The sequence below is a fragment of the Hippocampus zosterae genome, chromosome 12 (assembly GCF_025434085.1).
Source record: "Hippocampus zosterae strain Florida chromosome 12, ASM2543408v3, whole genome shotgun sequence".
NCBI lineage: Eukaryota > Metazoa > Chordata > Actinopteri > Syngnathiformes > Syngnathidae > Hippocampus > Hippocampus zosterae.
The window spans coordinates 18,838,955-18,866,716 of NC_067462.1; the positions used below are offsets into that span (position 1 = coordinate 18,838,955).

Below are 27,762 nucleotides of genomic sequence, written 5' to 3' on the forward strand. Positions count from 1 at the left end.
TAACGTGCACTCATAAAAAGTCACAATGTGCACTTTATTCTTTCTTTGATTGATATACTAACTTTCCGTGCAAATACATTTGCAGATACACAATACTTCACGCTGGTGTAATTAACTCCATTTTTTGTAATGCATTTGACGCACAAGGTTTTGATGCAGTTAACTACATAGTATCAGGCTTGAGAAGGATTGTAATGATTTACAATCGCCAGCAGACGTCAACAGTATTTTACATGAGCTCATAGCCAGTATTGCTTCTAGGGTAGACTAAACCCACGAGAAATAAAAATTACAGTCCACAGTGAATCGAAAAATTGAGAAACACAGGCAACTGACACTGGAAGACACGATTGTTGCATCCTCATTCGCACTCCATATCTGAAGGTGGCAGTATTGCTCTAACAGTTATTTGAAGGGAGACGTAGCGACTAGAGAGCAAGAAAGCGCAAGCAAGGGGCATTAGGTGAGGGACGACAAACTACGAACTACAAACATCTTGTTTAGGACAACTTGTTTGGCGCTTCCAAATGTCTTACAAATTCAGACTAGAACCTGACAGTGATTAAAATAGTTTGATATGTTTGGTGACCTTTCGTTGGGATGAAATGACGCGGTTACAATGGCTTTTCCTGCCAATCTGCTTTCACTTCGCCACTCGGTAAGGGCTGCTACGTTTCGTTGTCTATTTTCTTGAACTACACGTAATGTAATTTTTGAACGTGTCGTTATTAATTGTGCTCGCACTCACTCAACTCAACGTTATTTGGTTTGATTAGATTGGGTTGCATCATGCATCATCCTTCATTCTCAGCAACGCTGTGGTTATTTTGCCGTGACCGCGCGCGCGCACACACACACACAATTTGAAATGTAAGTTAAACTTTTATATTTCTGTTTCTGACAGTGGCGTGCGGTGAGGTTCATGGTTGGTGAGGCACCCACTCCTTTAGTGTCAGATTTACAAATGTATCAACCAAAAACAGTAGCTTATTCAATTGGCTACTGGTTATTTCATATCCAAAATTTGACCCCATGGGTAAAAATACAACATTCTATTGTATTTTTCTTAGCCTAATTTATTTTGTTATAAGATTTTGACAGGCTCTGCAGTTTGGTGTCATCAAAATGTTGTGACATCTCATTAAATTTTGTACAGTCGACCAAACCGAGGAAAGCTAGCTCACAAAATGATCAAACCTAGCTTTCATCTGAACACTGATGTTGACCATAATCTTGTCGAACATTTGTTTTCTCTCGTCTCTGACCGACTGATTTCTTCCACTGTTGTTTCGGCCAAGTGTGCTGCATTTCTGCTCAAATCGCTCATACAGTGTGTTAAAGTCCCGTCTCATGCGTTCAACAACTCTGATGGTGTCGTGGGTTCGCGCACAACAATATCCAATGTCCATGACTTTGTTTTGCAGCACTCTAAAAAGTGCATCAGTTTCACTGAAAATGCCCTCATAAAAAAGCATGTCGATGCTTCTGACAGCCATCGATCATATCCAGTGACCATCATTTGAGTATCATTGTCCCAGCGATCGGGATCATAGGTTTGCGCTACTAGTTTTTTAACACAGCTGTTTTCTCCAACACTTCCAAGACATACGCAGCTACAGCAGGGGCTCACCTATCATCACTTACATCATCAAATACTAAAAATGCTTCCACCACCACAGTCCACTTCACTTTTGGCAACATAGCGCAAAATAACAGATCTGTGCTTTGTTTGTGATATCCGTAGTCTCGTCCAACTCTATGGAAACAAATGGGGCAGCATTGATCTCCCTTTTTAGATCATTTATTATCACATCACCGAAAGCTTCAATTATATCGTTCTGTATTCTATTGGACAAGCCAGAAAGCACACTGGATGAGTCCAAATGTCTAGCTAACCTCTCATCTTTCTCATCAAAAGCATGTGATAGTTCTACATAATCGCCACGATTAGAAGAGCTTGCCCTCTCGTCGTGACCACGAAATGCCAACTCCCGTTTAGCGAAAAAGCAGGTTGCATGAATGAGGTCTTTCACAATCTCTCGGTTTTCCCTTACCTTGGCATTGCGGATGCTAACGTTGAACCTCCGCTGTTCGTTCAATGCCAAATCGATCCTTGCGCTTTTTATATCACAATATCCAGACAAATTGAGAACAAAAGGCAGGGAAAACAGTAAAGACGGGTTTTCGAAGGACAGCCACATCACCGTTCTTTTCGGCTTTACCACTCCGTTTGAAAAGTTGTCCGGGCTGTCCCGTAGTTTGAAGCAAACCTTTTCACTCCGGCGTTGGTCTACCTGTGTTAATCACGTCCACTTTTGACTGAAAGTCCAGTTTTGAGAAGTTTTTAAGCTTCGATATATAATCCTTTTCTTCCATTTTGGCTGTCCGACGTAGCAAATTTAAAAAAGGATCGCACTTGACTCGCCTGGCGCCTCTGCACAGAAGAAGAGCGCAACGTACCTGTTTGCTCACGTACGCCCTCTTAATTGCGGCAGAGAACGATCTGCCGCAACCTATGCCTTTTCACTGCGGTTTTATTTCCCATCAGCAAATCTAAATATGTCACAAAAAAACATTAAACTTTAATGGTTTAAAAACATTAGCCAGACTTAGGAAAAGCAGATCAAATAAATGTATCTGCAAATGTTATATTGCTGATGTGCAGATGTACGGCAAGCAGGACGTGCCAGTTGCATGTATCAACCCAGTTTGTGATGATTGCGCAATGCAATGCGCGCTCAGAGGTGCGGCACTGCCTCACCTGCCTCCCCTGACCGCACGTCCCTGGTTTCTGAAGAGGTTACATTAACCGACAATTTTCTATCATTGACGGAATTTTTTTTAAGAGTGGACGGGGAAATTTTAAGGCCGTCTGTCATGTTGACGGTTTGAAAATTGGGCCGTAAACCACCGCAGCAGTACGTCCTTAACCCTCCTAGTGCACCGCTTGCGATAAATGTAAAATGATGTCTTTGAATCAAAGGCAAAGGCATTCAGAAAAACAAGTCTGGGCTTCCCTGCTAAAGCTGTTGCCCCCGCGACCCGGCCCCGATAAGCGGTAAAAGATGGATGGATGGATATATAAATTCCTCGTCTCACCCCCCCTCGGGTGGTGTCCATCCCTCATTCAGCTCGGGTCCTTTACCAGAGGCCAGGAAGCTTGAGGGTTCTGCGCAGTATCCTTGCTGTTCCCAGCACCGCACATTTCTGGACTGAGATGTCTGATGTTGTTCCCGGGATCTGTTGCAACCACTCATCTAGTTTGGGGGTCACTGCCCCGAGTGCTCCGACCACCACAGGCACGACTGTCACTTTTTCCTTCCAGGCTCTCTCCAGCTCCTCTCTGAGCCCTTGGTATTTCTCGAGTTTCTGATGTTCCTTCTTCCTGATGTTTCCATCAGTGTGGATCTGGAAGTCCCACAGGATCTTCGCTCTGTCATTCTCCACCACCTTCGGAGGTGTTTCCCATTTTGACCTTGGGGTTTCCAGTCCATAATCCGCACAGATGTTTCGGTAGACTATGCCAGCCACCTGGTTATGGCGTTCCATGTAGGCTTTCCCTGCCAGCATCTTACACCCTGCAGTTATGTGTTGGATCATCTCAGGTGCCTCTTTGCACAACCTACACCTTGGGTCTCGTCTGGTGTGGTATATTTGGGCCTCCATGGCTCTGGTGCTCAGGGCCTGCTCCTGAGCAGCCAGGATGAGTGCCTCTGTGCTGTCCTTCAGGCCAGCCCTCTCTAGCCACTGATAGGACTTCTTGAGATCAGCCACTTCAGTTATGGTCCGGTGGTACATCCCGGTGGTATATATATGTATATGTATGTGTATATATATATATATATATATATATATATACAGTATATGTACTGTATATGTATATGTATATGTATGTATGTATGTGTCAAGAATAAGACCCGGGCAATAAACAGCTATGCCCTGCCAGTGATCAGATACCCTGCAGGAATAATAAGGTGGCCAAAGGAAGAGATTCAGACCACGGACGTTAGGACCCGAAAGCTCCTAACCATGCATGGAGGATTCCATCCCAAATCCAGCACCCTGAGACTGTACGCAAGCCGAAAGGAAGGAGGCCGGGGACTAGTGAGTGTGAGAGCCACTGTCCAGGATGAAACATCCAAGCTCCATGAATACATCAAGGAGAAGGCTCCAACGGATGACGTACTCAGAGAATGTCTCAGACAATGGGGAACAGTAGATGAGATGCTGGAAGAGGGACCATCATGGGAGGACAAGCCCCTACACGGGATGTACCACCAGACCATAACTGAAGTGGCTGATCTCAAGAAGTCCTATCAGTGGCTAGAGAGGGCTGGCCTGAAGGACAGCACAGAGGCACTCATCCTGGCTGCTCAGGAGCAGGCCCTGAGCACCAGAGCCATGGAGGCCCAAATATACCACACCAGACGAGACCCAAGGTGTAGGTTGTGCAAAGAGGCACCTGAGATGATCCAACACATAACTGCAGGGTGTAAGATGCTGGCAGGGAAAGCCTACATGGAACGCCATAACCAGGTGGCTGGCATAGTCTACCGAAACATCTGTGCGGAGTATGGACTGGAAACCCCAAGGTCAAAATCGGAAACACCTCCAAAGGTGGTGGAGAAGGACAGAGCGAAGATCCTGTGGGACTTCCAGATCCAGACTGACAAGATGGTAATGGTGAACCGACCCTAGTGAGGATCAACCGGTTCGGAAAATGGATGGATGGATATAAAAGAATATAATGTTCAAATATAAAATGAAAACAATTGATAATTTAACATAAGCTTATACAAGTTACATACAATGTATATGTATCCACCTGGCCGTTCGATGGCCGTGCTTGTGGCATCCACACTCGGATATTTATCCGTCCGCCCGTCCGTCCATCCATTTTCTCAATCGCTTATCCATGAATTCACAAAATATCAATAATCAAGATCAATAATAGAAAATCTTCAAACACTACACATACTGGTCCAATCTGGTGACAAATCATTGCTCTGTTTTCGTAACAAAGACTTGATTTCTCCAGTCTCAAAATGTACCTTTTGGATTAAATCTGTCTCTCTCCATTTTAAATTTGTACGGTGTTGCAATTCAGTCAATCTCACGTTTCATTTTCATCCCCGCCCCACAGTATTTAGTGAAGCTCCGCCAGCTCTGCCGCAGGAAGTCCTGTTTGATAATTGGCAGGTGATGTGGACTCCTGCCTCAGAAGAGAGCACCGTTACTTACACTGTGAGGTACAGCAGGTGAGTGGCATGAGCGTCTGAACTAGTGATGTTATTATTTATAACCTACATGATTTAACCCTTTTATGCATACTGTAACCTGATAACATGATAAGATGTCCACTGTATTAACCGCCGTCCCTGAAAGGTTTAAACCCACATTCATTCATAGTGTATACATAGGCTACTTTCCTGTCAAAATGATTGTTTCACGGAACTATGTACAGGGGATTGTACTTGCTTTAAAACCGTCATTTACCTCAAGCCCAGTTCACACAGCAGGATAATTAACCCGAATCTCCCCTCCCGACAGTCGTAAGGACACTCTGGTTATCGTAACTGTTCCAAATATAATCTTATCTGATATTTCTGCCGTGTGTGGTGTGTTCAGACTGATATTGTTCATTCGTAAGAATTCATAGGCTTCACAGATCTCAAATCGACGATATTCAACATCTTGGATTGTATTGGCTGAGGACAAACGAGCACAGAGCCGATTGTCAGTGACGTGCAACCGATCAGAAATCAAAGTGATGAGGCGGCGAGGAAGCACACTGAGGAATCTATATCAAAATAGCCAGGGCGTCACAGAAAGTCTGTGCTAGCACTGTCTAAATTTCTCTTGCCAACCCCTTTTTTGTCATGTTTTTTTCTGCTAAAAACAAACTACAAACTATCCCCGCTCTCTCCTTTTCGTCCACCACGTTCAATTTCGAGAGGTATACAAGATTTCATCATTTGTTGACCCTGAAGTCACATTTAATCTAATCTCGTGAGGTGTTGATTTTGCAATGTGGCTGCACACCGCACACTGCCCATTCAAAACTGTTATGTGCGTGATTTGGGATTTTTTTTTTTCTCATTGCGTTTGGGGTCTCTGAGTTTGAAAGAATGCTGACAATTTTAAAATCTTGCTCTGTGAACCAGGCTGAAACAATTTAGTCTCTTTAACTTTGTGAATTATTACAGCGGTTAATATAAGAAATGTGAAAAGTGATACAGTATGTAAGATGCACAATCCTGAGAAAAGATTGAAAATAATTTCACCATAGGGACATGTATGTCCTCTAATTTGCGTCAAAGGTTTCTTCAATCGTGTAGTCAGTCAGTCGGCCTATTTAAAGGGTGACAAGTCATCACTGTGGTTCGGTGTCATTGGTTGTATTAATCTAAACATGGACCAGAGGAAGCAAAGGAGGGGGCTGTCTCAGGCAATTAAACATTAGACAACTACTATAATTATGGAACAAAACTGCAACATAGTAGTAAACTTATATGAAATAATATTTTCACCATTTTTGAATTACTGAATGTGATTGGAGATTACATAAATGTTTAAAATCAAATGGAAAAACTGCAATAGAAACAATTGCGTTTGTTTAGGAGTGAAAAAAATGTCAGTCAACTTGTCCATCACTCTTTCTGCGCATGCTCACAAATGCAGTACAATATGACTCTGAATGTAACAGTATTTGCACTTATTGCATCAAATTAGTTTTTAACCCTTTCATGCACCAAATAATGGTAACCTGTAACGTGATACCTGAAAAGCTGTCCACTCTAGTAACCGCTGTCCCTGAAAGGGTTAAACAAAGGTGGTTCTGAAAAATGACACTCCGAGTTGCTTTTTGTCTCAGTTTTTATTTTTTTTTAATTCAGCTTTGACTCTGAACTGTGGAAAGATGTCCCATCCTGCAAGCAGATTAATTTGACTTCCTGTAACCTCACTTTCATCAAAGCCGAGGCAGAGCACGGCTGTGTTATGCTCGGTGTGCAAGCAGAGAGACATGGGCTGACTTCAGATCTCGTCAGAGCCTGTAGCAGACAAGGTAAGCCTGTCGCGTGCACAAAAAGTAAGGCACATCTGCCATTCATAGAAGTGTAATTGTGCTATTCGGAATCTAAATTACAACGCTGAATATTTCATGTACACTTCTATCAACAATTTTGTATTCAGCTTCAAATTCAACCATGGATTTTGTGAACTACGCAACCTCTAATATGTATATAAAAGCTCATGATTGAGGTGTCCCTCACTCATTCATGTCTCTGCATTGAGCCTGACGTACCGCAACTGCTTTTGCCAACAAAATGAATACCGGTACATATTTGCTATACGTCGGTCAGAGTTATGATGTGATGCAAAATTGAAACCAGCTAAACGAGAAAATCCAGTATTTATCTCGAGTTTGGTCTGTCTGTGTATTATGGCTCAGAAGAAGGTGACCAGCTCACAGGTCAGCGATGTGTGAAATTCAAACATTGACGTAGAGATACACAATTCATTCAGCATCGGCATAAATGAATCAATTTTTTTATGTCCCCGACAACCGAGGATTAGTCTTTTATTGTTTTTTTTTTCTTTTCCTACAGGTAACTCGTGTAGCCCTAAAGTTGGCCTGAGTGCACGCCCTGGCTTCTTGACTGTTCATCTAAGTAGACACAGTGGGATTGCTCAGGAAGGTTACCACATAAAACAGAGGATATACTTTGGAAAAGAGGGAGAACCCTTGGAGGCAAGTAACTTTGACTCATATTTGTATGAATGCATAAAAATTAGATGGACAAATGGAATAGGGGGTGCCATAGCAAAAAAATGCAGATAATGGTGCTAACCAAGATGATCAACTGGGCTATTGAACTATATTGTTTTGTTTTGGTTCTTGTTCATCATTGGCTAATAATAACTACCTTAGAAATGTCTACTCTTCAACAGATATACGAAGATGCTGTGGCCTCTGTATCCATTAACAATTTAAAGGCTGGTGAGCGCTACTGTGCAAAAGTACAGTACACTTACTTTAATCATCCTGTCGGTGTGGCCAGCTGCGACAAGTGTGAAGTCATCCCTCCGTCAGGTGGGACGACATTTCTTGTCTATTATAAAGAAACAAACACTTCATGTTATCTGCTTCATGTCGTTGTGGTTTTGGGGAGTCAACGAATTTGTAATCTCATCATGTGGTTGATTAAGAAAAAAAACCAGCCTATTTTAGCCAGAAGGAGACTTTTAGCCGAGACACTGCTCCGAATTTTAATCTGTCAAATCAAGTTGACATTCTGTTTATCAGTGGCGGCTGCTGGTCATTCAAGGAGGGGAAGCTCATTTTCTCCTGGCCTACATCATACAGGGTCAAACAAAATGATCTGACACATTTGTAGGTTAAATAAAAGGCAAAATAAAGTAATGAAACAAAAAAAGTGTTTTTATTTTCAAAAAATACATGTAATGCCATTTCTTTCCATATAATGCCATTGTTTTGCGTTTCTTTTTCAGTTGCTGCCATGAATTGGACTGGTGAGCATCGCACTTTCATTGTGGAAATGTTTATCAAAACAAATGAATCTGTAATTGCAACATTACGAGCTTTTTGTTGGCACTTAAATCTTGGTAGACATTATCCCGTACCAGCTCGAAACACGATCTTCTTATAGGTTACCAATTTCAGAGCTACTGGATCTGCATTGAAACGAAAATCAACCGGCCGACCTCGCACCGCCAGCACTCCACTTAATTTTTAAAACATAATGAAACACAATGGCATTATACCAGAGATGTCAAACATACGGCCCATCCAGTTTGATCAGGTCCGCAGGATCATTTAAAAGTGAAAAAATTCATAAGAGACACGGAATGACTACCGGTACTTTTAATAAGGTGCAATTCATGAAGTATCCGCTAGATCTGTTTATTAAATTTCAACATTTTCCTAATGTTCTTGTGTTTCTTTAGACCAAAACAAAGGAAAGACATTATTTTGGTTATTTATAGCAAAGTATGGTAAAATTTTAATGGTCTGGCCCACTTTACATCTACCGAGGCTATATGTGGCCCACAATTCAAAAATAAAAACACTTTTTTTGTTCCATTACTTTATTTGCCTTTTATTTAAACTACAAACATGTCAAATCATTTTGCCAGACCCATTATATGTGTTTATTCATTTCTATGTAAATTCTACCCTCCATCTGCCATTATGTGCAGTTTAGTTTATGTTAGTTGAGTTGAGTTTAGTTTAATTTTAATGCATGGTTGTACTGTATTGTCAATGGGATTGAAAGCTGTAATGCACTAATACCCTGTTTTCTGGTCTACACGAAAAGAGCATTTTAAGATTAAAATTACGACGCAATTCAACTGCACTTGTTCTGTTGAAGATCAGCGGGCGGCAGCACATTACACAGATTTTAAAATCACTAAATAGGTGTTTCGTGGGTTTCAGAGGGAGCCCTCTGCACTAGGAGCTATGGTCTGTTGTAGCTGTCGTCCTGCTTCATGGTGTCCCAGTTGCTGTGCATTCAGGCCCTTGCCTCGCCACTGCACCGGGGATTCCATGCTGGTGGACTGTGGCCTCGGCCTGCACTGTGGTCCTGGTGCAGATGGCGCCATGAGTTGGTCTTTACCTGAATGATTTGTTCCCAGCTTCAGGTCATTATTACATTATTATTTTGTGTGTCAACAAGTGACAGGGGGGATTGAGTTTAATTCATGGAAAGCACTTTGAGTTGCATTTTATGTTATGAAAAGCACCGTCAATAAAATTGGATTCAACCCTTTCAGGGACTGCGGACTGACTTAATCATATTGCTGCAGGCTTTTGGGATAAGAAGTGTGTCGTCATGCACAAGTCGGAATTGTGGTGTGCATTTGCTCACTCTTGTTTACAAGCCACAACGCATCTGTCAGATTGAGGTCTGAGCTCATCAGACCTTTTTAGTGTTGTGCTTCTCAAACGGTCATTCGCTACTTTGACATGGCGAAAATGTAGAACCCAGTATCCAACAAATGCAGGCCATCTAGTGTGGTTACGTCCAGTACTCTCCTTCTCTTATTGCCGCTATAATTGGCGACGGGTCTCTTACATTTATACTTCTTTTGTTTAAAAATGATAACATGTCTATATTTTTGTGCTTCTTTTTTTTCCAGACCCAGGAACAAAAACAATTGAGAGCACCTTTGCCATTGTGCCTGTGTTTGTTATTCTAATACCGATCATCGCATACCTCTGGCTCTTCCAGAGGAAGAGAATTAAGGAGTGGCTACAACCTTCATACAAGATGCCAGATGCTGTGAGTACTAATAAATATCCATCCGTCTATTTTCAAATCTGCTTGTCCTCACGATTGTCGCAGGCGTGCTGGAGCCTATCCGAGCTGTCTTCGGGTTGGAAGCGTGGTGTGCGTGCGTGTGTGTGTGCGCAAGCGAATGAATGTATGATCGTTTGATATTTGTATTTTCAAACGTCACTTCATCACAGTGTTGTTGTTCTCCCACAGCTCATCATGGAAGCAAGTGACCTATCTGGCATTCAAATCTCCACCAAAAGCCCAACTGAGGAGCTCTATGATATTACAAGCATGGAGCTCCGAGGGCAGTGACTGAATCTTACTTTTTATTGAATTTCACTTTCTACAAATTGCCAATAGTTGTGATTGGTTTGATAAGAAAAAAAATCATGTAACGAATGGACTACTTGGTTATAGAAAAATAGTCAACCCCATGATTTCAAAAATATTCTCATGTTTCGCTGAACCCATTTCATTACACACATCAGGACTTTGTTAATATGAATTGATCACATATTAGTTGCTGAACCTTTTTACTTCTCGAGACTTCTGAGTGACTTTGGCTACATTTTCATAGCAAGTCCAAGTTTCCAAATGTTCAAACCCTATTCTGTGTCCAAATGTGCTGCCATTACTTGAACACATTCACCAGGAGCAATGCGACAAGTATCAACACTGGGCAGTGATGACACAAAAGTAAACAAGTAAAAATGTTAAATGTGTACTCACCATTTATTTGGTTAGGGACGACCCTCAGTCCCTCATTGATCGTGTTTTTTAATGAGCGTACTATCCACATTTCTCCATTGGCCACTGACTACAATTATTTTGACTTATTTAATGACAGTCACATCCCTGATGTAATATACTGTATATAGATAGAGTAATGGTGTAAATTGTCATAGTATTAAAGCATGTTTTTTTTCATGTGTTTATTTGTGTTCTTTGGTCAGATGATGGTATGCAAAGGTCCAGGGTTTTAATTTAAATGAACTGTTTTGAACACCAGCCAATGTGGCTGGTGACTCTTATTTTTACATTACATTACATACATACATACATACATACATACATTTGACAATAAAGTTGATCCAATCCACAAAAAAAAATCCAATCTTAGTTTACCAGCCAATCAGAATTTCCACCAGCCCAGTTATTTATGTATAGCATTTATTTGTTTGTTTGTTTATTTATGTTTAACTTCAAACTACCTTGACGTTTCTCGCGCTGGTTGGACTCTAGACTATACTGTAGTGTGAAATACACTAACTGATATATGTAAAATAATGGCATCAATGCAAAAACACAATTCATAACATCACTACAGGATGTAATATTTATGAAAACATGAGGCCATCACATCCAGCCCGTACCCATTGGTCCTCCTTCATCCACCCGATTTCTCCTTTTGCTCAACTCCGCACCAATGGGAGCAGAACGTTCAGCCCCTCTGGAACTCTCTGCCACTTGACCGCCGCAACTGACTCTCTCATTACCTTCAAAACCAAACTTAAAACATAGTATGTTAAGAACTGAGCCTACACTTTAGTATATTTGCATATCAATCTTATATCGCACGACAAGGTGGTAAACTGCTTCGCACATCAGCCTCACAGTGCACAGGTCATGGGTTCAATCCCAGGCACCAGCCTTCCTGTGAGGAGTTTGCATGTTCTCCCCGTGCCTGTGTGGGTTTTCTCCGTGTACTCTGGTTTCCTCCCACATTCAAAAATGCACAGTAGGTTAATTGAGTGTGAATGCTTGTTGTTTGTTTATATATGCCCTGTATGTATAACGTTGTAAAAATAATCATGGTTAAGGGTAAAGTATGAGCTTTAATGGAGACTTCTTCTTACTTTTTTTCTTTTCTGATTGATATAAAAATGATTTATTAGATATAAACACATAACAGGGTAGGACGAGATAAGTTTTTTACTTCTTCCTACTCCCTTGAACATAATAACTGTGTTGAATGAAGACTGATTTCTTTCTTTTTACTATTTTATCTACCTTATTTTCTGTCAAATTATTCCTGTATATGTTTTATGTTCAATAAACAACAAAACAAAACAAACCCTGCGATTGGCTGGAAACCAGTTCAGGGTGTACCCCGCCTACTGCCCAAAGACAGCTGGGAAAGACTCCAGCACACACACGCGACCCTCATGAGTATGAAGAGGTTCTACTCATGGATGGTTTATACTGCCAAGGTGCACACTCCAGGATGAGCACACAATATGCGTTGCAGGAGAAGGTGATAAAACTTTCATCTCGTCACTCAATGATTATGTAAAGTACATTATAGAGTACTATTTTTGTCATTTAAAACGCATTACGATCGTTTGTTTTTTTTGGGGGGGGGGGTGGAGTTTTGGGAGGAGCTGAAAATGACTTTTCCATGAATGTCAGTGGGGGGAGATTGGGATACGAGTGTTTTCAGTTACTTGGTTCCGGAACAAAACAAAGTTGCAATTCAAAACACCACTGCATTTTGCTGTGATTTAAATATATTAAAGAGCTTCTCTCAACTTAAGTTTTGGCACCAATTAAGTTGGTTCCGTTGTCGGGGCATAAAAGAGTATCCACTTCTTTAAGTGTAATACATGCACAGAGCGTTTGTACTGGAATATATATCCAAAAGGTACCTAGCTTCCAAATGTACCGGTAATACATATCATACAACCCGGTAACAAAATACATGGCAGAAGCCCTTAGTGAATGACTAATGTGGCTCACCGCAGAATGAGGGCTTACAGCCACCAATTGTACAATATGTAGAGGAACACTGTTACTGATGGTAAATCATTGTAATATAGATGGGTGTAAACAATTGTCATCCTAATAGTATTGAATACGTTTTTTATCTGTTTCCGAAATATACAGTATCTATTTGCGCGTCAATGAGTAAATGGGGTGGGTACATTAACTTATGTTTCGTTGAAACGCGCCCTCTGCAGTTCAATGAATGTACTTGAGTTCCTTCGTGGGGAGATCTGCCACATCGAATATGGCGGACACGATGACGGCAGTACAGCAGCAGAAGGCTAACCATTGGTTCAAGACACGGTTTCCATTAGATCTCTACGGCTTGATTACCCCGCCGCACCAGGATATGAATCAGGAAAAACAATACTGGATGAGACAGCGCGTGCACACGCGGCTGCCATGCTGGGACGGACAATGCTCCCCTCCAAGGCAATATTGACAGAAGAAAGTCGTATTATTTGTTTATTTTTAAAAAAATATTTGTCAACCGATTTTCATAACATTTATTTATTGATTTTTATCAACGCCAATATCTGCGCTATAAATACATAATATGTATAAAAATGATTTATTTGTATTTTGTACTTGTTTGCTCCAAGAAAATATTTCCGGTTCCCGTGTCATTGTGGTAAGACGTTGTGCGCAAACATGCAGCACCATATCAAGGCATCATTCGTTTTCGGGGTTTTCTTTCCCGTCCACCTGAAATTTGCTAGCGCCTTTGCCCCTCCTAGCTTAGCGTTGCCGAAGACCAGCAGGGTAAAAGGGGCGTGTAACATCTACATAATGGCGCTGCCGGTCTCGTGTAAATATCGTCTTCCAGGAAATACAAAACTGAAAGTAATTAACATACCTCACTAAACTGAGTACACTAACCAAATGAACTCTTCGGGATGTCATCAATTATTTTAAATGCTGTAATTGTATTCCTAACATTGGGTGGAGCAACAGGTAAATTGATTAGTTCAATTGGGATTTTGTATTTTATCTTTTTAACTTAAGTAGCTCATCTTAAATATCGATTGCACTCGGGAGATTTTATACGTTGTGAGCACATACACACATAAAACACACACACACATATATATTAGGGATGTGAATCTCAGCACTGAGGACGATTCGATGCACTACCAGCGATGCGATACTTAAACGATACATGGAATTTTCTGGCGACACGATGCGATACGTTTCACCGTCTTCTCGATGTGATACGACGCGATACACATTTAGTTCAAATCAATGCGATCCGATACGATACAGTGCAATTTGTTGTGATATTGTGCAATTAAACATGATGCAAATACGCAAAGAAAAAAAGTTTTAAAAAAGATGGAATTCAGTATGGTATTGCAAAAAGTAGACCACTTTATTCCTTATAAACAGTAGAACGTGTAAAACAACTTATTTAAGCCCTTTCACAATTGGATTTTGTGCAAAGAAAATGTAAACAATTTGGCACCTTTGACTCACAGCTGTTGCTGTAGTGAAAACACAAACAGACTACTCACTGAGTGTCTTATATGAAATATCCATCTCCATAGGACAGAAAAAAAATACAATTGAAACAATATGGCAGTGACAGCCTCAAAGCTGCTGTGTGTATTGTAGCGTACACAGACCACTCTCACTGAGTGTCAAAATGAAATGTCCAAAAGAGTCATCCAATTATAGTTTTTCCTTGCGCGGTCACAGTGAACAATTGTATATGTGTGTGTGTGTATAAATGGTGTAACTGATCGTGTCTGACTGCGTTGTGTTTAAGTATGTTGACGAAGCACATCAGGATTTTTTGTATTGGCTGCGTTTAATCGTCTCAACCACAAAGCCTGACAAAAACAGCATAAAACAATGTTTTCCCGTCAATTAGTGTGACAAAGCATGCTTGCCCCGTGGACATCAAGAGTAGAGAAAAATGGCAGAGTCACAAGGCTGGAGTTGCACTTAAAAGTGTAATCCATCCATTTTCTGATCCGCTTTATCCTCACAGGGGTATAGTGCTGGGGGGGCGGGGGTGCCACCCAATTTGTTGTATCGATGGCAGAAATACAACGCCTCAGATCTGAACAATGTCCTTTTTTGAGAAACTCAAATTTGTTCTTTCCTTGCAAAATGCCATCTGTCGAGGCGAAATGCACCAATGTGAAAATCCTGCAAATAGGAAATGTTGCGTTTCGGTCATCGATGTAACTGATATCGCCTGTGAATAAGTCCTTTTCAAGCAGGCATTTATACTTTAAATATTAGCAACAAAAACTCTGATCAAGAGTAATATTCAGATTCTCTCTAACCGTTTTACTTTGTTTTCATCAGTGAACTGAGCTTGAATGAACCACTTGGCTGTTATTTTGGTGCAGTTGTCATACAGGCTATTGATCTGGGGAAATAAATGATCAAATATTTTCTGAAATGTGCTCATATCCTCCCGGTTGGGAAACACTACTGTATGGGAATCGCACCTATAACCCTATAGGTACGAGACAAATTCTGTACTTACTGAACTAGTCATAGACAGGGTGTGATCTCTATATGAATGATATCGGATTCGAGAATCAATACCACCCCAACGAATCACTTAATTGTCAACTGATTGGGCTGCAAACTAATCAGGTGGTTCATACAGGCAATGAAGCATTGGTATTTCAACTTGGTCTATTTACTTTTTATATACACTGTATAAAAACTGTGCCAGTCATTAATGATTCAACTTCAGCATTGTTTGTGAAAATGCTAATGCATCACGACGTCAGCATTGTAAAACCTGATGTGTGCTCCTGACTGTGTTGTGATTTTAGCTGTCCTCAGCCCACCCAGAAATGTCCGTCTAACCTCCATTAACATGAATTTGGTGCTGAAGTGGGATTCACCTGAGGGGGTAACCGGTGATCTTTTCTACACCGCAACATGCACGTAAGTCCATGTGATCTGAGCACCAAAACGCTGTTTTTTTCCCTTCACCATTTCGACCCATTCCAGCACGCATTTACCGTATTTTCCGAATTATAAATCGCTCCCGGGTGTAAATCGAACCAGCCATAAAATGCACAATGAAAAAGAAAAAAAAAACATTTAGCACTGGAGTATAACTCGCACTTTGTGGAAAAATGTATTTGATAAAATCCAACACCAAGAACGGACATGTCATCGTTAAAGGCAATTTAAAATAAAAATAAAAATACAGAACAACCCACTGAATAACTCTATGATATGCTAACGTTACACGACGCATAAACAAAGAACTGAGAACGCGCCTGGTATGTTTACGTAACATAACTGTAGCATAAAGAATATTCTTACAAGTTTACAAAACCATCATTGTCACTCCAAATCACTAAATCCAAAGAAATCTTCATCCTCTGTGTAACTTTTAAAAAACTCCAAAAACTCTGGAGGTAGAATTTGCGGCGGTTCCTCTTTTACATCGCTTACGTCAAAGTTATCGTCAGTTACTGTTATCAGGGTGGCCCCGTGGTCCAGTGGTTAGCACGTTGACCTCACAGTGCAGAGGTACCGGGTTCAAATCCAGCTCCGGCCTTCCTGTGTGGAGTTTGCATGTTCTCGCCATGCCTCCGTGGGTTTTCTCTGGGTGCTCCGGTTTCCACCCACATTCCAAAAACATGCATAGCAGGTTGATTGAACACTCTAAATTGGCCCTCGGCATGATGTGAGCGTGGATGGTGGTTCATCTCTGTGTGCCCTGCGATTGGCTGGCAACCGGTTCAGCGTGTCCCCCGCCTACTGCCCAAAGACAGCTGGGATAGGCTCTAGCACCCCCCTCAACCCTTGTGAGGATTTAGCGGATCAGAAAATGGATGAATGGATGGATGCTGTAATCAGTTACTGCCAATGTGGAAAGTAACAAAACAGGCCTGGACGGCCCTCTTGCGGTTTAATGTGAAAATAACACCTGAAATTATAACACGTGTTTATAATTAAAAAAAAAAAAAAAGTAAAAGTCGCACCCCGGCCAAAACATAAAAAAAATACAATTTATAGTCCAAGAAATAGGGTACTATCGCCGTATGTTTACCAATAACTCACATACACAAAATATAATTGCATCTTGAGTTACAAATGCTCCTTTTTACATACAGTTCGAGTTACAATTGTCGAAGAACAATGATGTCACTACGTACTATTTTCAATTTATGAACGTTCTTGGTATGAACGAGCACAATTCTGATTGTTTACATATTTATTTACATCTTTGGGAAAAGCTCAATACAGGACCGGCTTCCACGTTAGTTTCAACGCGGCCGCTTCTGGCATCTGTGATTGGGTGAATACATCATATACATAGGTGGAAACAATGCTGTGGCAGCTCCATGACATGATTATGTCTCATCCTGTTTTGCGTCTACCTGTCTGAAGCAGAGGAAAACCACAAACTTGCGCAACGATGCATTTGCTTTGCAACCCTTATAGATAGCAGGATGTGCAATACAAGTTAAAACAGTTGAGAATTTTCAGATGTCACAAAGACAATGGCGATTTGTGGTTGGATGATCATGAATACGGAGGTGGATCTCCCTCCTACATATGCAACAACTTTTGCCTTCACTCACGGACAAACATCACTTGTTTTCAAATCACAGCAATGCGTTATGCATATTGTCGATGAAGGTTACTAGTACGTATCGCGAGAAGAATTATAACAGATCCATCCGCTTGTGGGGAAACTGATGTCATAAAAGTAAGGTTGCCACCCATTCCTAAAATACAGAATTGTACACAGGACCTCCTGCTGGCGTCTGTCTTGAAACTTTTCCTGGCACACGTGGTCGATTTATTTGACTTGAGAGAGGAATCACCACAAACTGCACATTCTTTTTTTATTAAATAACTGTTTTGTGTGTTTATTCATTTTTTTCCCTCACAGTACCTCTGTCCGAATGTGCCACGTGGGCTGTGTGAACATCTCAAGCCTTGAATGTGACTTCAGCAGCCTTAACAACTTCCACCCCAGTGTGTATGGAAGGTATATCGCCCGAGTACAAGCACAGCGTGGGACAGAGCATTCTTCTTGGGTGGAAAGTCAAGAGATGGTCTTGGAAAACGATTGTGAGTATTTATCTTTATTTATGTTTTAGTATGAACTATTTTAGAAAACATTGGGCACGTGTATGAAAAAATACATCTTTTGACTTGAATGGATAACTGTTCACTGTAGTAGCCGCTGTCCCTGAAAGGGTTCAAGTCCATGTCATCTGTAAAAAATTGTTTTGAAATATTTTTTACACTTTGGAATGCAGTTGCTAAAAATGTGTGCCAAGACTGAGAACTCAATTTTAAATAGGTTCTTCTGTCTTGATTTTTTGGGGCATGGCTGAAATGGGCCCAAGTGTCACACTTGGGCCCCAGGCATGAGTCACCCCTCCTCCACTAAGGACTTGTGCGGCCCGGTGATGTCGTCAGGCGACTGCTCAGCAGTCACACAAGGTTAATTGGCATACAATGGCCTGCTAAGGGCTGGGTGTGTCAATAAATGCTACAATCGGAATTGGAGCTTGTTTATTTTCATGGTGTCGTGTTTCGTATCGCAAGGCACCAGCGTACTTCAAATAAATATTTAACATGATAGTACTCAAATAATACTAAATTGTTGCGATGCCGTTATTTATTCTTTTTTTTCTCTTTAGCTGTGATTGGTTCACCCAACGTGTTGCTCATTTCCAATGGGGCTACAATTACAATTTCAATTAAAGATCCAGCATTTGCAGTCTCAGACCTCAGGAGTGTCTATCGCACGGCCAGCTACAACATCACTTACTGGAAAGATGGTCAGAATGAAAAGGTGAGCTCGATAGACTTAGTGTTGTGAGCCCTTATTCAATCATCCATGAAATGTATTTTAATGGACAGCAAACTCCAGCACACCAACAATCCGATTGAAGATGAGCTCTATAGAAGATGGACGGATGGACAATACAAATGAGCCAAAGGAGGCTATTGCCCAGGACATTATTCGGATATCTATCTACTGTGTCCATTTAGCCACATATGTCATATGGATGCTATAAATCAAACCTTCCTGCGGTGTGCTCTGAATAAGTAAAAATAGTTCAATCATGGTGGCCTGGCAGTAACCGAATTCCCGTGTGTAGTCTTAACATCCATTTTTTGTTGGTATAAAAGGTTATCTCCTTATTGTATGCACCGTATTTTAGGCGTACCTAAAATCCTTCAATTTTCCCAACAGCCGACAGTGTGCCGTATAATCCGATGCGCCTTACATATGGTGTTCGTTGTAGTCTCTTTATAGTCCCCATTGAGTTGTTTCCCTGTGAGTGTTCCTCTGCCAACTCGCAGTGATTATTAGCAGGAACCAATTGTCACGTAAAAGGGTTCCGCCCAAAACTAATTGACATGTGTATTCGCCAACACACACTCAAACGGCCAACTCATGTACTTTGTGAGCTCTGCGCAGCAATTATGAAACAAAGACCATCAGACCAAAAGCATAGTTAACTACCGACTAAACAAAGGAGGGAGACAAGCAAGACTTCTACGGATATTTAGCCACTTGTGGATGTGAGCCCAGGAGGTTTGTGTGGCTTTTTGTTTCATCAATTGTCTTCAGAACTTTTGAATATTTTAAACGTTCTGTAAACTATTTAAGAGTATTTCTGTAAAGTTCTTTGTTACGACTGCAGCGGTTAAGAAGGCTCTATATAAATAAAGCTGTATTGTATTGTATTCCCTTTCGCGTAACTCCATCTGGTGGATGCATAGCGCAACCACAGCCACTATTGTGGCTTCCCTTCTATGCGCCTTATAATGCAGTGTGGAAACGATTTTAAAATAGGCCATTCTTTGAAGGTGCACCTTTATCAGAAGCGCCTTTTAGAACAGAAAATACGCTACCTTAATTTTTTTTCCTCTCTTACTTGCTCTGTCATCTGCTGTTGAATTAACAGAGAAACCCCCCTTTCCCCTTCTCCCCACGGCCCTCCTTTTTGTTTTGGCTTCTTACAGGCAAAAACCATCAGCAGTATACTGCAAAACCAAATATTTCTAAATGACTTGGACCCTTGGACAAAGTATTGTGTCCAGGCTCAAATCATTGCAGAAAGGAACATCAAGCCCAGCAAGCCCAGCAGAACAGTATGTGAGAGCACCACCGGTGGTAAGTATCATTCTCAAGTCAGATTGTTTGTTTTCACTTTCTATCAAGGTGTTAATCTGTCTATAACCTGAAATGGTTAAATATGTACGGGGGTAAACCCCAGTGTTGAGCAGGTTTGCGCAATCCACAACATATATTATTCTTCTTGTTGCTCTTGTTGTTGCCTTTCTCAGGCATCTGTGTACATTTTTTTCTCTTTTTTTGGGTTTTTATTTGACAGTCATTTTGGTTGTGTTGTTAGAGCTTGTGCCATCAAAGTGGTACTTTAAAAAAACAGTGTCTTTTACTCTTGTTTATTATCTGTTGACATAATTTGCACCCTTTGGACACCTTCATAGATAAAAATATGCATGCAAAAACTATGGCTCTTAAATCATGATACATCAATAGTGTGTGTGTGTGTGTGTGTGTGTGTGTGTGTGCGTGTGTGTGTGTGTGTGTGTGTGTGTGTGTGTGTGCATGCATTATTTGAAAACTGTTTTTCTACGAGATATTTTGAATCGTTTTTTTTCCCACTGGAAACTTGTGTTTTATTGTATTTATATTTGTTTCATCAATTTAATTGTAATCTCCTGTTTAAAGTCCATCCATTCATCCATCTATCCATTTTCCGATCCACTTATCCGGACAAGGGTCGCAGGGGGTTCTGGAGCCTATCCCAGCTGTCTTTGGGCAGCCTGAACTGGTTGCCAGCCAATCGCAGGGCACACAGAGACAAACCACCATTCACGCTCACACTCAAACCTAGGGACAATTTAGAGTGCTCAATCATCCTGCCATGCATGTTTTTGGAATGTGGGAGGAAGCCGGAGTACCTGGAGAAAACCCACGCAGGCTTGGGGAGAACATGCAAACTCCACACAGGGACTCGAACTTAGGACCTCTGCGCTGTGAGGCAGGCGTGCTCACCACCGTTCCGCCCAAGTCAGAGATTGTTGATGTGATAAGTGAAAAATATTCATTCGTTTAGAAAAAAAAACTTTCATCCATGATGATTTTTGGTAGCAGTGTACATTTTTGCCTCAAAGGTGTCCAAAAGTAGTGAAATTGAAGAGCCCCAGGTATGGTAAGAAATCTAAACAATGCATCTTCTTTTTCTTGCAGAGAACACCAAAGCGAAAGCTGTATGGGTGCCTGCACTGGTAACGTTTCTGGTCATGGCAATGGCGGTCACTCTTGTGGGTATTGCAGTTGTTTATCGAAGAAGGATTTCCCATTTTCTTTGTCCAAAAGACAAACTGCCTGCGGTGTGTATCCATATTATTTCTATATTTCTATATATTTTTTCATGTCATGGGAGGAGGGGTACAGTTTGAAGTGCGTGGCGCAAGTAACCATCTAGTTGGCTGCATGTCATTTTGAACTACCGCTCAAACAGAACCTGTTTTGTCTTTCTAGCACCTGTTGGCAACCCCGAGCTCATCTCTCTACTGGGCCATGCACAACTCTGACCAACTTGAAGAGCTCTACAATTCAGTCAACGTCATTGCAGAGGATAAGTCTGTGGAATAATGGCAGAAAAGTCCTTGGAAGAATCGTGGACACACCACCTGCAGAAAGCTTGTCACCGAGACAAGACGCGAAGGCCTCCAGAATAAGCAATCGAAAATCAGATTCATTGCAATTCTGAGCGGTTATCCCAAACGTTGAAAGAACGCTAGGCTTTGGTTCTCCAAAGGTTAGTTGAAGCCAAAATTGTTTGAAAGTGTTGCATACTGGTTATGCAGTCAAACCAAATGATTACAGAACGTTACACTACCAAACACTTTTTGGTTCCCAGGAACATAAGCTTCTTGCTGCGGTCATGTTCCATGCAGGTTATGTTTAGCCAGGTTTCAGATATGTGCAGAACTGAGTTTCAAGACACCAAATTAGCAGTGAAAACCTAGTGATAAAAAAAAAATGTAGCGGCACAGTTCTTTTATTTTTGTACTGTGGTTTTATTTGTCTGTCTGTTTTGTGTGAAACTCAATCAACTATCTTTGATTCAAGTTGATTTAAGTACATCAGGAAAAACCCTGAACTCTCCCTTAAAATCGTTATAAATGTGTCACAAATTTCAATTCAAAATTTCTGAAATGTTTGCTTGATGTCAGGTAAAGGAAGTTTGTAATTTATTTAATGTAAATGTATATACAGTATATATATTTGGTAATGTGTACATTTTATAGGTGCAACGGTTAATCGACAATAAATCAATAATTCCATCCATCCATCCATCCAGCCACCAATTTTCTACCGCATTTCTAGGGTCAGGTCGCAAACGCAGCAGGTTCAGCAGCCCAACTTCATGGACCACCTTTCCGTGGTGTCGGGCAAATCTAAGAGTCCCCGATCACAACTACGCAAATGTTTTTTTTTTTTCCTTTCTCCCTCTCAACTCAACTTCTACGCGTACATCAACAACAACAGCAGCTTCAGCAGGGAAACCGAGACTTCTCTCTCCTCAACCACTTCTTCCAATTTCTCCGGAGGAATCCCAAGGCATTTCCAGGCCAGCCGGGTGAATAGTTTTCTTCAGCGTGTCCTGGGTCGACCCTCGGGACCTCCTGCTGGTGGGACATGCCCACAACAAGGAGGCATTCAGGAGGCATCCTAATCAGATGCCCAAGCCACCTCATCTGGCTCCTCTCAATGTGGACGAATAGCGGCTCGGCTTTGAGTCGGCTCAGCTCCGTCTTTACCACATCAGACCAATCCAGAGTCTGCATTACATCAGACGCTGTACTGATCCACCTGTCGCTCTATCCTACCCTCACTTGTCAACAAGACCCCAAGATACCTGAACTCCTCCCCTCGGGGCAGAATCTCATCCCCAACCTGGAGAGGACACTCCACCCTTTTTATCCCAACTGCTTTACACTCGGCTGCGAACTGCTCCAGTGAGAGTTGGAGATCATGGCTTGAAGAAGCCATCAGTACCTCATCAAAGCAGAGATGTACCGGTAATACTAAGGCCACCAAAGAGGACCCCCTCAACACTTCGGCTGCGCCTAGAAAGTCTGTCCATAAAGGTTGCAAAGGGCAGCGTTGAAAACCCTCAACTGGACACAAATCTGACTTCCTGCCGGCAATTTTTCCCAATTTTCTGATATGTTCTGGACTAAGCTAACATACCTGTCGACATTTCGGAGCGCCAACCTGTATAAACTACCAAAAAAATCCTAATAACATACCAAAGCATTTTATATGTCAAAATAACGGCAGAAAAAAACCCCACGAAATTTTCAATTATATTTATGGTAGATCTCCATAACACAATGTCTGGTTAATGTCTAATCATCATTCTACTTAGTGGCATTACTGTGTTCAGAGTTGTATTTCTGCGTTACTTTTTTCACCAACTCCAAATGTTGACCCATCGGCTCGAAGTTACAGCATCCATTCATATTTGTATTCATATTCATATTGTAAATTTCCCCAGTGTGGGACGAATAAAGGATATCTTATCTTATCTTATTTACTTTGGAAATGAAAGCATTCGAGTAGACTAGCACTATTCTGGGCAAAAGCAAACGGAACTACCTGTTGGGGGGGGGGGCGGAAACTTTCAGAATCCGTATGATTTGTGCGATACGGCCATATACGTAAGATTCACCATAAAATCTGTATGAACTATGGCTAAAACCGTATTAGTTGACAGGTATGTAATAACTGAATCATAATTAATTTGTGTGTGCACTGCTAATTTTAAATAATGTTCTGTTTCAGAATAAAGGAATGGAAATGTAAACATTTTTTATCCAATTCATTGACTAATCGACAGACATTAAATGCTTATTAAAATAATCATTATTTGCTCTCCTAATTAATTTTAATAATCTGTGTATCCATTTTCGATATTGCTTGTCCTCATTTGGTCACTGACCCGTAGTCCTCACATCGACACGATTGACGAGGTTTTTTTGTTGTCTCTGAAGTGATTTGACTCGGACTTCTTGACATTTGACTCAGACTTTTCTCGGACTCGGTCATTGGATTTACAGAATATTTTTATCGAATCAACAAAGTTCAACGGCTACTCCCTGGTGCCGACTCTCCTCCTCGTCTCCCCACTGAGGTCGACCACCATTGTTTTTGAAATTGTTGTTTATCTGCACACATTGTTAATAAAGAAAAGGGTTACCGGTACATGCCATCTAAGAAGAGTGTTAAGCACAATGAAATGAGCACTTTGTGTTTGTGGTATTTGTATTTTTCTATTTTAACGTTTACCCTTGATCTCATCTGGACTTGGAGTTGGACTCAGACCTTTGTGACTTGGACTTAACTTGAATTCGATCAAGGTGGACTTGACTACAGGCCAGCCATAAGCTTGTGTCTATCCCAGCCGAATTTGGGAGAGAGGCGATGTATACGCTGGTCTGAAGAAACTTGAGTGCACAAAGCATTGTGGAGAGGAAAAAATACAATCAACAAATGCGGAGGACCTTCTGGATTGGATGGAAAATGGAAAACATCTGTTGAAATCTGGGGTGCCTTGGGCCATTTTGGAGTTACATCTTCCCTCGGAGGGGCCGTTAGAACAGTGATACCAAATAAATGTTTCATCATCTCATCATATTATAACTTGTACACAACAAATTGATCGATTACTCATTTTGAAATCAGTCAAGTAAACTGTAACAGTTCATTCAATTATTGTACAAGAGTGTAAACAGGGTAAGAAAATTATTGCTAAATATCCAAGTTATTTATTACACCTGACAATTTGACATTTATGTATAGATTTGAGCAAGGATCATGGAAGTTGACGTGCATGATTTGCTTCCGTGGGCCACATAAAATGACGTGGCGAGTCGTATCTGGCCTTGAGTTTGTCACCTGTGGTTGAAGTAATAGTTGATGCATCAGTAGAAGGGGACTGGATCAGACCACGGTGCTGTCATACAAGGTTGAGATTGATAACACAGAAACTCATTTGAAAGTTAAACATTGTTTTGAAAATGATTTTTGTTCATTGCAAACCATACAATAAAATTCTTTCCAAAATAGGTGCAGAAGACTTAGAACCTGTGATTAAACAAAACAAAACAACCCCCCCCCCCCCGCCCCCCAAAAAACGCTTAATTGCTAGAATATCGATAATGCGTTTGTTGTGCGGACATATCGAAGGTCTATTTTGCAATGGATATTATGTTAGCTTATTTGATAAACTTTCAGAATGCAGTTGAAAGAAAGAGCGTATGAAACCAAGTTTCTCGGATTAGTAATAGACTCAAAACTATGTTGGAAACCACATATCGATAACGTATGTAGCCGGGTCTTTGGAAAGACTGGACTGGACACAAAATAATTTTTAGGTGGGCTTTATTCCCGACTGAACAATGAAGAATTGTTCAGCATTAAGATGAAAGACTGAGATCTTAACTGAATTTTAAAAGAGGTCGAACAGGGATCTAAGAGACTAAAGAAAATTATTTAACAGATTACAGACAATTACACCACAATAGACAACAGCAGTGGCTTGTCGATATGTTTCGGTGTGTGGGGTGTGTACAAAGCACGTGGTCAAACATAAATGATCTCCCCTGCTGTACAGCTGTTCACACGACTCACTAGTGGTAGATGTCAAACTCCAACCCAAACCACTCCAGATATTGTGCTCTGAATATCGCCAGGGTTACGAGGACGATCATGGGTGTATCAAGTTGGGACTTACAGTGGGCACAGTTCAGCGACTACCCTCCTTTACGTGCATGTCACCCTTTCTGGTCTGATTCTCACACGCTGCATATGTTCCCGCGTGTTTTGATCTAGTGTGGCTCTTAAAGTGACAGTGCTACATTTGTTAAACAAGGAAGCCTTCACTACAAGCATCTAAGTAAGGTTCACCTGGTTACACGTAAAAAGAAAAATAGCCAAGACCGTAGGGATCCTCTACAAAACCAAGGAAGTTCTAAATAAGAGATCTTCGTACACATTATACACTTCATTATTATGACCATATATGACCTACTGTGTGGAAATATGGGGAAATGCCTGCAAAACAAACACACTCCCTATTCTCAAACTACAAAAAAAAAGCAATTCGAATTATTAATAGATCAAAATATACGGAACCCACAAATCCACTATTTATCAAATTACATACGATGAAATTTTATGACCTGGTTGACTTTAAAATCGCCCAATTAATGTACAAAGCACACAATAACCTGCTCTGCCAAAACATTCAGAAGTTTTTCGAAATTCGAGAAAGCAACTATGAATTAAGAGGTACCAACTTATTCAAAAAACTCAAAACAAGAACAAACATCAAGCAAAGAAGTGTATCTAGCAAAGGTGTTAATCTGTGGAATAATCTCGAAACGGACCTGAAAATAAGTAAATCGCTTGCTGAGTTCAAAAACAAATTCAAAAAAATAGTACAAACAACTTACATCAATCAGAGTTAAAATGATAAATTCTAAACATTAAATATAATGATAAATCAGAACTAAGTTGATAAATAGAGAAAGGTATTGCAATATCCATTATGAATACAAGAGAAAATTGACACAAGAGTGCCAGGGTGAGGATATATATAATCCCGATACAAACCAAAAGTTGTGAAAATATCACGGTTAAGGGTAAAGTATGAGCCTTAATGGAGACTTCTTCTTACTTTTTCTTTTCTGATTGATATAAAAATGATTTAGTAGATATAAACTCAGAACGGGGTAGGACTAGATAAGTTTTTTACTTCATCCTACTCCCTTGAACATAATAACTGTGTTGAATGAAGACTGATTTCTTTCTTTTTAATTTTTTATCTACCTTAATTTCTGTCAAATTATTACTGTATATGTTTTATGTTCAATAAACAAACAAACAAAGTTGTGCATGAATTTGGCAGTTCAGACTTTGACACAATTCTTGTTATGGAACAGGCAGACAAGAATACAGAAAAACACCAACAGAAAAAAATACACAGATTGCAAATTACAAATACGATATGTAGATGTAAAGAAGTAGTGAAATGAAACAAAACAAAAAACACTAGTACAAAAGAAGATTGAAAAGAGTTAGTTTTAAATCAGGATTAAGCTTCAGGAGCTAGACAAGAAAATCGAGTGTTTCACAATACAATACAGTACAATACATCCATTTTCACAACAGCTTCAGCTGTAACAAAGTGACAAGCAAACACCTCATAAACGACACTATTTAAAGAACAAAACATACAGTAATTGACAGGTAGTAAGTCATCTGTAAGGATTTAGGGTTGTAATAGGCGTAATGTTTCAAATCCAGACAAATGTGAAAGAAAAACAAAACCGCAATTACCTGTTGGGGAGATTCATGTCCACTTCCTGGTTAATGCCAAGGTGCCCTTGAGCAAGGCACCCTCCACAACTCCCCACTTTAGAAAGTGCAGCACCGTTTCCGCATACCGTTCACTCTCTCCTTGCACTCTTGTGAAATGCTTCCCCGGTTGCCGGTCTGTGAATCTGAATGGATTTTCCCCATTTTTTGCATCCGTTTATCACCCTCCTTGTAAATTATTTTTAAAAAGTGATACCACTCCAGTCCACACGGTGGCAATAACGCACCTACAGCTCTTTGACTGCCGTTTTGAGATGGAGA

At 40.8% G+C, this 27,762-nt stretch overlaps 2 protein-coding genes across 2 annotated transcripts; both read left to right on the top strand.

The window, feature by feature from the left end:
* Nucleotides 1-430: 430 nt before the first annotated feature.
* Nucleotides 431-11,231, top strand: ifngr2 (interferon gamma receptor 2). Its single transcript, XM_052083094.1, has 8 exons — nucleotides 431-658; nucleotides 2,743-2,744; nucleotides 5,144-5,258; nucleotides 6,897-7,066; nucleotides 7,611-7,753; nucleotides 7,954-8,095; nucleotides 10,165-10,307; nucleotides 10,515-11,231. Exons 1-8 carry the CDS (start codon nucleotides 606-608, stop codon nucleotides 10,614-10,616), a joined length of 870 nt encoding a protein of 289 aa, XP_051939054.1. The 5' UTR covers nucleotides 431-605; the 3' UTR covers nucleotides 10,617-11,231.
* A 2,504-nt stretch (nucleotides 11,232-13,735) lies between these two features.
* Nucleotides 13,736-22,406, top strand: LOC127612096 (interleukin-10 receptor subunit beta-like). The gene is made up of 7 exons (XM_052083077.1): nucleotides 13,736-14,021; nucleotides 15,863-15,977; nucleotides 17,947-18,128; nucleotides 18,707-18,861; nucleotides 20,043-20,193; nucleotides 21,298-21,440; nucleotides 21,592-22,406. The coding sequence occupies exons 1-7, from the start codon at nucleotides 13,964-13,966 to the stop codon at nucleotides 21,703-21,705; spliced, it is 918 nt and encodes a 305-aa protein (XP_051939037.1). The 5' UTR covers nucleotides 13,736-13,963; the 3' UTR covers nucleotides 21,706-22,406.
* The last annotated feature ends 5,356 nt before the right edge of the window (nucleotides 22,407-27,762 follow it).